This window comes from Mobula hypostoma, chromosome 10, assembly GCF_963921235.1.
Source record: "Mobula hypostoma chromosome 10, sMobHyp1.1, whole genome shotgun sequence".
NCBI classification, from domain to species: domain Eukaryota; kingdom Metazoa; phylum Chordata; class Chondrichthyes; order Myliobatiformes; family Myliobatidae; genus Mobula; species Mobula hypostoma.
The window spans coordinates 55,933,532-55,945,774 of record NC_086106.1 but is presented as its reverse complement, the minus strand read 5'-3'; the positions used below and the strand labels follow the sequence as shown (position 1 = coordinate 55,945,774).

Genomic DNA, 12,243 nt, shown 5'->3' with positions numbered 1-12,243 from the left:
CACCATTCTTTGCTTCATGGCTTCCCCCCCCTTCCCCCCTTCCCGTCCCCCTCTTCAACAAGAGAGACAACAAGATCAACAAGAGAGTGGAATCTCCTGCTGCCAGACCTATGCAGTATTTCTGACATTAATATTTTTAAACATAGACTCAATCAAATTGATTTAGGGGATCTAGTCCAGGGGTCCCCAACCTTTTTTGCACTGCGGACCGGTTTCATGTTGACAATATTCTTGCGGACCGGCTGACTGGGGGGCGGAAGGGGGGGTGGACTGACTCTTCGTTCAGTTAGTCCTGATGAAGGGTCTCGGCCTGAAACGTCGACTGTACCTCTTCCTAGAGATGCTACCTGGCCTGCTGCGTTCACCAGCAATTTTGATGTGTGTTGCTTGGATTTCCAGCTTCTGCAGAATTCCTGTTGTTAGCAGTCAAATACGTTGTGTTTACCAAGATAAAGACTACAATGACCATGAAGCCTTGCGCGGGCACCAGTGCGCATGTTTTGACTTGCGCATGCGTGCACCTGCCGATTATTTTTCTACAAATCGATTTTGGCGATTCTGTTCCGGGGGGGCGGGGTTAATCACGACCGGAATATCGGTGATAAGTGGCTAATACACTCAAATTTCGTTTCTAAAAGGGTTTATCTAATGAATTTAATATATTAACACACACCGCATATTTTCCTCGCACGAATATAGCGATAAGTCAATTATCAGGGGAGCTTGAATCAAGTGTTGAACGAACTTCCAGTAGAAGTGGTAGAGGCAGGCTCGATATTATCATTCAAAGAAAAATTGGATAGGTATATGGACAGGAAAGGAATGGAGGGTTATGGGCTGAGTGCAGATCGGTGGGATTAGGTGAGAGTAGCGTTCGGCACGGACTAGAAGGGCAGAGATAGCCTGTTTCCGTGCTGTAATTGTTATATGGTTATATAAGTCAATAGCATCATAACACTTTAAGTAACGTTTGGATATTAAACACACAGCGCATATTTTCCTCGTATGAACTAAAATCATTGCAACGCACCAATATCGCTGAATCAGTGGGAGCCCTGGGCTTGTTTCCCTGCAACAAGACGGTCCTATCGAGGGGTGATAGGGGACAGCGATACTCGAAGGGGGTTCCTTATGTCCAGTCTATTCCGCAACTTAGTTTTTGTTACATTCATCGCAGAGATATGTTGGAAGTGGAAGCAACGTTTTCAGTGCTTTCTTGGCTATCTCAGGATATTCAGCCTTTACTTTGATCCAGAATGCCGGCAGAAATGTTACGTCAAACATACTTCTCAGCCCGCCGTCATTTGCAAGCTGGAGGAGTTGATCCCCTTCCCGCGCTGACACGGATGACGCACGAGTAATGACCTCGCATGCGTAATTGCTCTACAGTGGCCGTGACAGGGAATGATGAAAGGTGCAGCTGACTCATATCGCCAAATCATACCGCTTCCACGCGGCCCGGTGGTTGGGGACCGCTGATCTAGTCAAAAAAGCTTATTTTACAATTTAACTCCCACGCTGCTCACTCCGACTGCATGTTATAACAACGTCCGGCAGTGCTTGCGCAGTACCAAGCAGAAGCTTCCCTCCCCTCATCACCCTCTCCCCCCTCCCTCCCTCCCTCCAGCAAATGGTAACATCGAAAGAGTCAATTATTGGCCTCCCCTCTCACTGTGCGTGTGTGAGAGAGAGAGAGAGAGAGAGAGAGAGAGACTCAGAAGTTTTTTTTTGTTTATGATAGACCACTTGAAACTGAAGACAAAAATAATTTCAGACTATTTGTATCACGTAAAAATTTGGAGAAACAAGAAAGTAACTTCTATTGAATATAATTCTCTAAATTGTATAATGATGCGGTTGCCTTGCAATTGTTCAACTAAGCTAGAAATGTTTTGTTGATGATTTTCATTTGTACTCGGTGTCTGAGCCTTCGTGCTTAAGTATCCAACAATAATCAGTCAGCATTGATAGATTCCAGTTGCCCTGATACTGTTTCTCCATGACCATAATGTCCTGCTGTAATCTTTCACCATGCTTGTCACTGACAGTGGCAAGATTTTCAAAGAAATTTGTTTGCAAATGCAAAAAAAAAAGACTCTAGTGACATGTTGCACTTCATAGTTTTGTATGCTTGAAACAGGTTATCAACTAGCTCTACATAGAGTAGTTTGGTGCTCTATAGATGCCAAGAAAATTTTCAACAACACTCTTGAATGCTTTCCATGCAAGTTTCTCCAGTCCCACTAGAAGTTCTTTGAATTGCCTGTTGTGGATTACCTGTTTGATCTGTGAACCAACAGAAATGCCTTCTTTAATCTTGGCATCAATTTTGCAGATTGAAATTATGAATAGAAATAACAAATATAAGTGATCTAAAAAAAATGGTGTGTGATAGGGAAATTTCATGGTGATTTTCATGATTAGCAGCCAACATCCATAAGATACACCCAAAAGTATTCAGGAAGCAAAATCCTTGTTCTCTAGTGTAATTTCTCCAATGTATCCCACCCCTTAAAGTCTTTGGGTAACTTCACTCTCTACAGCCTCTCCTCAGGTTACTTGTCCCTTGCAGCCCTCCAGTTAACACTACCAACACAGCCCTTCTTCTGGTTTTGTCTGCACCCTAAAAGCCTCCTCAGATAACCCCGGAAAAGAGAGAATGAAACACACTGCATATTGATAAATGTTTTGGAAGTTTGGTTTATTACCACAAAGTACATTTAACCTTGCGCGGTGTGCAAAACAAATAAATCTCTTTATAAGTCATCTCTTATGCATCAGACAATAAATACATCTCCTGAATTCACATTTTATACACACACACATTGCTACATAAAGATGTAAACATAGAGGTGGACAGTCAGTGTTTGCAAAGCACAGCTGCTCACTGGCATGAGAAACCCTGCACTAAAGGAGTCTGTTATATATTACTCTGCTTTCTACTTGGGGAAGGAGTGTGAGGGGCCTAGAGTTACATTATTCCCCCTATCTACATGGGAGGAAGTGTGATGGGTTTGGAGTTGTGTCACACTCCCTGTCTACAAGTTACGTTGCGTTGAGGAGTCTGGAGTTACATGACAATACTCTTCCGTCTGTGATGGAGTGTGATCATTCTGCAGTACATCTCTCTCCCTTCCCATCTGGGTCAGAAGTAGGAGCGAAATGGTTTCTCTCTCCCTGCCTACATGGAGAGAATGAGTAAAGGGTGTGAATTTACCCTGCTCCCTGAGTCCAAATGGGGAATTGAGAGGGGAAAGACTGATCTCTCCCTGTCTTTGTGAGAGGACAGATGAAGGGCCTGGAGTTATATTACTCTCCCTGTCTACATGGGATGTGAGGGGAGATTTATTTTTCTCTCCTTGTCTACAAGTGGACGGTGGGTAAGGGGGTAGGAGTTGGCTTACTCTCCCTGTCTACAGGGGAAGTGGAGGTTAATGGTTTATCTCGCTCTGTCTACATCAGGGGTGTGGATACCTGGCTTCATCAGAGAAAACACTGACCTTAGTTTTACACCTTCTGTGATCTCAGGATATGCAAAACAAGTTAAGGCCAATGAAATGCATTTCAGGTGTTGTAGCAATGTAATGAAGCCAATTTGAGCAGAGGCAACTCTCCCTCCCCTCCATTCTCCAGGCTGAGATCAGTGAAGTATGGGTCTGATAGTTGATGTATGTTATCTGAAGTAGGGAAACCCTACCACTCTGAACAATTTTGTATGTTACTCAATTACCTGACAAGTTAAGGTCTGGTCCTATCAGTCACTGCACTCGGGACTGCATTGGCATCAACAACAGCAATCCTCCTCCACTGACCGTTAACCCAGCAGCCCATTTGTGGCAGTCTCAGTAATGGAGGAGCCCAGGGCTGTCCATGTGCCTACAGTTCCATGCGATCCTGAAGAGGACTTGCAAGCTGTGGGTCAGAAATGCTTTTGCCAACTCTTAGAACAGAGCTAGACAACCCTGGCACCAACTGCACATCACCCTTTCGCCCTCCTGATTTCAGAAGCTCCATGTCAAGACCAAAGGACTGTAGAATCTCTATAGATACCAGGGTGAGGGACATTGTTTCTGGGACAGGAGCACTTTACTTCTTAATGGGTAATTCACTCCAGATATTCCTGTTGAATATGGAGCACTAATGGCAAAACCAGTACCATCTTGCCAGAACTGTTAGATAAGTATCACTGGTAGATAGGATCCTAAAGAGAGCTTTTGGCATATTGGCCTTAATAAGTCAAAGTATTGAGTACAGGAGGTGGGAAGTTATGTTGAAGTTGTATAAGACACTGGTGAGGCCAGATTTAGAGTATTATGTACAGTTCTGGACATTAATCTACAGAAAAGGTATCAATAAATTTGAAAGAGTACAGAACAGAAATTACAAGGATGTTGCTGGGACTTGAGTACCTGAGTTACAGGGGAAGGTTGAGTAGGTTAGGACTTTTATACCCTGGAGCTAACAGAATGAAGGGAGATGTGACAGAGGTATACAATATTATCCTTGCCTTGAGCAAGGCACTTAACCACACATTGCTCTTGCGACGACACCGGTGCCAAGCTGTATCGGCCCTACCGCCCTTCCCTTGGACAACATCAGTGGTGTGGAGAGGGGAGACATGAAGCATGGGCAACTGCCGGTCTTCCATACAATCTTGCCTAGGCCTGCGCCCTGAAAAACCTTCCAAGGCGCAAATCCATAGTCTCACGTGACTAACGGATGCCTATATATATATATAGATAGGATAGCAAGCTTTTTTCCACGGAAGCTGGTTGAGACTAGAGCTAGAGGTCATAGGTTAAGAGTGAAAGGGAACCTGAGAGGGATTTTCTTCAATCAGAGAGTGATGTGAGTGTGGTTATAAATTCAATACAACATTTAAAAGATTTCTAAATGTGGGTGGGAGAGATATGGAGTTCAGGTGCAGGTTGATGAGACTAGGCAGTATAGCAGTTCAGTATAAACTAGATGGGCCAAATAGCCTGCTTCTATGCAGTAGTCTATGATTCTGTGACTCTCTCTCTAACTCAGCCCAGTGCCGCAGCTATTCCACATGGGAGGTATTCTGCGTTGGAATGAAGTCTGCAGTGCCATGATCTGGGCAGGGACAGCCCAGGTTAGACAGAGGGTAAAGCTCCCTCTACACTATAATCTAATGCACAGTCATTGCATAATTAGCTCATGTAACATGAGATTAAAGGTCCCTTTACACTGTCCGGTTGCACATTACTAGGGCAGAGCTGGCTTGGCCTAGAAACTATGGAAAGCTCCCGTTAATCTGGCCCAATACACGACCTAAGTAAAGGATGTTAATGAAGGTAAAAAACAGAGCTCTCTCTGCACTGCCTTGCCACACATTCAGACAGGCACAGAGTAAAGTTGCTATTTCACTGTCCCATCAAATGTTTCCATCACAGGACTAGCACAGGTTAAATACTGTATAAATTTCCGTCTATACTTTCCCATCCCACACTCCAGGCAGAGACAACAGGAATGGATACTGAGTAAATTTCCCTCTGTCCAGCATTTCTCAGAATGGGGACAGTAGGAACTAAGACAGAGACTATGGTTCATTGTAAGCTACTACAGAAAACATTCTTGTGGCTGATTGTACTACTGACTGTGGCTAGGCTGAACGGGATCTACACTATGCTGGTGATTTTCTTCACTAATCAGAGAAAAATAAAGAAACCTTTCATGTTTAACATGCCTTAAATAGAGTCTGTGATTTCAGCTCCTCCTTCACCTCTGCTAATGTGGACAATGCTGTTAACCTGTGCTGTCGTGCACATTTTCCTGTCACTCCCCTCCCATACATCAGCCCTTGGCACATGTGGGACTGCAGCAAGAATTGTGAACTGTGATGATGTGGGGAACATTCAGGAGGACTCTACAACCTTTAATATCCCTTGATCAAAGTTCAAGAGGGTACAGACCATCACACACTCCCAGAGCAGGGCAGCAAGGGTTACATACAAACTAAGGCTCTTCATCACCATCACCACATGCTCAAACAGGCACATCATGGATTAGACTATGAGTAAAGCTCCCTTTACACAGCCCATCAAACACTCCCAGGGTCTGGGAGGTCTGGGAAAAAGCTTGGAGTGTTGGAAATACCAATTGATTACATGACCATTGTGATCTCTTTTCCCATAATACAGACATGGAGTTTGCAGTTTGTAATGTACTGACCTAAGATCCATGTTTACTGATTGCTCCCCAATAATCCTCAAGAGGAGTTCACTGACAGAACACAGAGCTAATATTTTGCTAGGTGAGAACATGTGAGATGTTGGTTAAACCACACTCTCACACGTGGGAAGCCAGTGCTCCTGGTCAGAATTCATCAGGGGCAGGATGACCAAATGAGAGCTGATTCTCCAGGTGACCACCCAGATGTTGGGTTCGCTTGTTCATTTACTAACTCGATGTCTTGATCTGTGGCCCCTCAGAGGAGTGAGGTCCTACAGTATTGTATCCAGTCAGTAACCATGGCGATCCCTGAGGTCATGCCTAAGGGTGATGGAGGTTGCAAGATGCGTCTGGCCATGCAGTGCTGGAGGTTTGATGAGAGATACAAGGGCAAGAGTTACATTCATTCTGCTTTACATTAGGGACACTCAGTGTCCCTGATGCCCTCTCGGCAGCTCACGGAGAGTCCACGCTGAGCATTATCAACAGGCCTTCTTCTTCCATCTTGCCTGGGTGTCACAGGCCAGGGAGTTTGACTATGTTCAGACTGATAGCCCTAATAATGCACCTCTTGTGGTCCACCTTGGTTATCTGAAGATCCTTAAAAAAAAGAAAACAGTTTAATGGTTAGGTTCTTGTTCCTTTCACTAAATAAAACAGAAGCATTAAAAATTGGGAGGGGGGAGGAATGTCATTTTCTGGCATAGTCCAACAGAATTGCAAGGTGTTATCACCATGGCAGCAGACTCACAGACTCTCTCTACGAGCAGAGATCAGCCAGTGGCTAAGGGATAGAACTTAGGTTATGGAGCAAATGGGATTGAGCTGTAGATTGGCTGTGCTGTGCCTGAGAGGCAGTGCAGATCAGAGGGACTAAATCAGTTAGCAGTTGAGTCAGCACCACTCCAGTCAGTAGTGTTAATCACAAGAGACCTTACATAATGGAAAGACACAAAGTTTGTGAGAAGAAAAAAATTATCAACCTGCAAGGTGCCACAACACAGCCCCAGGTTCCATGGTTCATCCTCGCTAATCCTTCAAAGACCAAGCTAATGAATCTGCTCATGAAGACAATTATTACATTCTGAGAATGACAGGTATTGGAGTGAAATCCAAGGGACCACAGCATGGCCACAGGAGCTCCAAACAGAAACGTTTAACTGCTCCTTCTATGTTCCCATCCATAAAATCCCAATGGTCTGGTTCTCAAGACATGTAATAATGTCTCTGTGATGCCCCAGTGTGAGCAAGTCCACCTTTGCAGCCAGCTCACCACCAGCAGAGAAACGTTCAGAGCTCCACATCACAACAGCACTCATCTGGTCAGCTGATGACTGTTACAGCTGATAAGGAATATCAACCATGGCCCACAGTTGGTCAGTCAATGGTGAGACAGCACCATCACACACCACAGCTGATGAAATAATGACATCACAGTCCACAGCTGGCCAGGCATTATCTCAAAGCCCACAGCTGTTGGGATAATATCTATCACTGTCCACAGCTGTTGAGATAATATCCATCACTGCCCACAGCTGTTGAGATAATGTCCATCACTGCCCACAGCTGTTGAGATAATATCTATCACTGTCCACAGCTGTTGAGATAATGTCCATCCCTGTCCACAGCTGTTGAGATAACGTCCATCACTGCCCACAGCTGTTGAGATAATATCCATCACTGCCCACAGCTGTTGAGATAATATCCATCCCTGTCCACAGCTGTTGAGATAATATCCATCACTGCCCACAGCTGTTGAGATAACGTCCATCACTGCCCACAGCTGTTGAGATAACATCCATCCCTGCCCACAGCTGTTGAGATAACGTCCATCCCTTCCCACAGCTGTTGAGATAACGTCCATCACTGCCCACAGCTGTTGAGATAATATCCATCCCTGTCCACAGCTGTTGAGATAACATCCATCCCTGTCCACAGCTGTTGAGATAACATCCATCACTGCCCACAGCTGTTGAGATAACATCCATCCCTGTCCACAGCTGTTGAGATAACATCCATCACTGCCCACAGCTGTTGAGATAATATCCATCCCTGTCCACAGCTGTTGAGATAATATCCATCACTGCCCACAGCTGTTGAGATAATGTCCATCCCTGCCCACAGCTGTTGAGATAACGTCCATCACTGCCCACAGCTGTTGAGATAATATCCATCACTGCCCACAGCTGTTGAGATAACGTCCATCACTGCCCACAGCTGTTGAGATAATGTCCATCACTGCCCACAGCTGTTGAGATAATGTCCATCCCTGTCCACAGCTGTTGAGATAACGTCCATCACTGCCCACAGCTGTTGAGATAATATCCATCCCTGTCCACAGCTGTTGAGATAATATCCAACCCTGTCCACAGCTGTTGAGATAATATCCATCACTGCCCACAGCTGTTGAGATAACGTCCATCACTGCCCACAGCTGTTGAGATAACGTCCATCACTGCCCACAGCTGTTGAGATAATATCCATCACTGCCCACAGCTGTTGAGATAATATCCATCACTGTCCACAGCTGTTGAGATAATATCCATCACTGTCCACAGCTGTTGAGATAATATCCATCACTGCCCACAGCTGTTGAGATAATATCCATCCCTGCCCACAGCTGTTGAGATAATGTCCATATCTGCCCACAGCTGTTGAGATAATGTCCATCCCTGTCCACAGCTGTTGAGATAACGTCCATCACTGCCCACAGCTGTTGAGATAATATCCATCCCTGTCCACAGCTGTTGAGATAATATCCATCCCTGTCCACAGCTGTTGAGATAATATCCATCACTGCCCACAGCTGTTGAGATAATATCCATCCCTGTCCACAGCTGTTGAGATAATGTCCATCACTGTCCACAGCTGTTGAGATAATATCCATCACTGTCCACAGCTGTTGAGATAATATCCATCCCTGCCCACAGCTGTTGAGATAATGTCCATCACTGCCCACAGCTGTTGAGATAATATCCATCACTGCCCACAGCTGTTGAGATAATATCCATCCCTGCCCACAGCTGTTGAGATAACGTCCATCACTGCCCACAGCTGTTGAGATAATATCCATCCCTGCCCACAGCTGTTGAGATAATGTCCATCACTGTCCACAGCTGTTGAGATAATGTCCATCACTGTCCACAGCTGTTGAGATAATGTCCATCACTGCCCACAGCTGTTGAGATAATATCCATCACTGCCCACAGCTGTTGAGATAACGTCCATCACTGCCCACAGCTGTTGAGATAATGTCCATCACTGCCCACAGCTGTTGAGATAATATCCATCACTGCCCACAGCTGTTGAGATAATATCCATCCCTGTCCACAGCTGTTGAGATAACGTCCATCACTGCCCACAGCTGTTGAGATAACGTCCATCACTGCCCACAGCTGTTGAGATAATGTCCATCACTGCCCACAGCTGTTGAGATAATATCCATCACTGTCCACAGCTGTTGAGATAATATCCATCCCTGTCCACAGCTGTTGAGATAATATCCATCACTGCCCACAGCTGTTGAGATAACGTCCATCACTGCCCACAGCTGTTGAGATAATGTCCATCACTGCCCACTGCTGTTGAGATAATGTCCATCACTGTCTATAGCTGCTGAGCAAGTGTCCATTGTAGTGAGGCCGGAAAAATGTAGCACCTGCTCACTCTGACAAGTGTCCGCCCAGCATCCAAGTGCCTTATTGATGGGATCTCCATATCTACAAGCCGGGGGTGAGTGCTGGCCCAGCCCTTGCCATCTGTCCATCCGATCTGTTCCCGATGTTGGGGAAGTCCAGAATGAGTGGTCACAGTTTAAGGATAAAGGGGAAGCCTTTTAGGACTGAGATGAGGAAAAACTTCTTCACATAGAGAGTGGTGAATCTGTGGAATTCTCTGCTACAGGAAACAGTTGAGGCCAGTTCATTGGCTATATTTAAGAGGGAGATAGATATGGCCCTTGTGGCTAAAGGAATCAGGGGATATGGAGAGAAGGCAGGTACAGGGTTCTGAGTTGGATGGTCAGCCATGATCATACTGAATGGCGGTGCAGCTCGAAGGGCTGAATGGCCTACTCCTGCACCTATTTTCAATGTTTCTATCCACAATGAACTGGCACATGCAGAAAGGCTGATTTATACTTGTGTGTACTAGCTTATGCCGCAGCCTACGCAAGTGGCCATGCCATTGTGAGCATTTATACTTGTGCGTTGGTGTGTCTGCGTCGCTCTGCAATTCACCGCCAAAACACTAGTTGGCAGTGGGGTTTCTATGCCACTGTGGTGAGTTACTTCGTGTAGAAACTCAACACAAAGAAACTCAAACTTCAAACAATGGCAACTGAAACTGAAGGAGGGTGAATTTTCTATATGTACAGTGTAGTATCACTTAACAGAATCGAGAATTTTGAGCCAAGATCGATTTGTCGAGAAAAATCAGCACGTCACACATGCGCAAACACCTGCCCGCGTGAGGCTTCATGGTCATGGTAGTCTTTCTCGGGGTAAACAAGTTTAAAGTGAGTGCCTTTTTTCGTAAAAGCGAAAATCCTCTTTCGGTTCACGAAAACAGGTACTAATGTAGGTCTTTCGTAAAAGCGAAATGTGTCCTCCATAATTTCGGAGGTCTGTAAAGCTTTATGGAAAGCATTGCAGCCAGAGTTCCTTCCCTACCCTTCAGTCGCCCAATGGGAGTCTATTGCAGCGTAGGAGGAAATGCGACGCTACCAAGCGGACCAATCACAGTTGTTTCAGTCTGCATTGCCGCGACGCGTAGTTACATTTTGGGAGAGGTGCACGTTAGGCTACGATGTAGGGTTTGCATAGTGTACAGCATAGGGTTCGCGGCTACGCAGTACCCACGGCGTACATTTGACGCACAAGTATAAATCAGCCTTAACGAGTAGGATTCTCCCCTCTCTGCTCCATGTTTCTTTACTTGAGCACAGAATTTCTCTACAGTTATCTGGCTTTTTCCTCTGTTTTCTTCTTCTTCTGTGTTTCATAACAACATTCAAGGGCACATTGAGTCTATACTGGCTCCCAGAAAAATCCCTTTAATCCAGGGGTTCCCAACCAGGAATCCATGGACCCCTTGCTTAATACTATTGGCCCATGGCATAAAAAATGTTGGGAACTCTGCTTTAATCCCATCACCAGCACATCCCTGCCCTGCACTTATTCCATTGTGACCTATTCTCACTCAAGTACCTCTCCTATTGTCCCGCCACACACCCACATGAAGTGCCATTTGCAGTCGTCTATCAATCCATCTGCATGTGCTTGGTAGGGAAGAAGGAGAGGGGGAATGCAGGGTATCTGCTGCACCTTCCAATCCAGGAACATTTCTTTTTATTTCCTTGTTATCTTTCCCAACAAGAGGGTTGCCAAAGGGAAGAGATAACACATTTACTGTTCCACTTCCACATTCATCTACAAGGTGTGGACCAACAATCTTCACTTGGTAGATACTGTAGCAATTCCACATTGTTCAGACCAATGTTTGAGGTGGTTGGACCCAACTAGACTGAAATATCAATTCTCCTCAAATTCTTGGCCCACTTGGGTAAAAGATTGGGGCAAGATTTGCCTGGCTTCTCCAAGAATTTCAAAGATTACCAGGACCAATGAGCAAAGAGAGAAGCTGAAAAGACCTTAGTAAGAGGTGGGAGTTGCTCCAAATTACTTCAGCAGGGTTTATAATATGGGGTGAAAGTGCATTGACTCACCCAACAGGGAATTATTTGACTTTTGCTTCTGGAGTTTCTCTTTCTTTGATATATTCTTGATCTTGTTCTTCATGCTGCTCTTGTTTTTCCCCTTGGAAGTTTCCTAAGGAGACAAAGACAATTAATCACAATTACTGAGAGAACCGCAGTTCTGTGTTTTGTGGAAACTTCTGCTGGTCCTCATGCTCATTTCCTGTGATCCACCAGCCTTTTGTCCAGCCCACTAGTCTGCCCACTATCAATCCATGGCAGGACAGCTTCCAGACACTGGCTGCACTTGCTCATATTCTGTCATCTTGCAGGCATTCCATGCAAAATGCCGG

At 45.3% G+C, this 12,243-nt stretch overlaps 1 protein-coding gene across 2 annotated transcripts in view; it reads right to left on the bottom strand.

Moving 5' to 3' along the window:
• Positions 1–2,694: 2,694 nt before the first annotated feature.
• LOC134352916 (diacylglycerol kinase eta-like) overlaps positions 2,695–12,243 on the bottom strand; it is a 185,806-nt gene continuing 176,257 nt past the window's right edge. For both annotated transcript variants that reach the window (XM_063060530.1, XM_063060531.1), the window contains exons 27-28: positions 11,921–12,023; positions 2,695–6,795 (exon numbers count right to left, since the gene is read on the bottom strand). In XM_063060530.1, the coding sequence (XP_062916600.1) occupies positions 6,752–6,795; positions 11,921–12,023 (147 nt within the window). In that variant the 3' untranslated portion in view covers positions 2,695–6,751. The remainder of the gene's footprint in view (positions 6,796–11,920; positions 12,024–12,243) is intronic.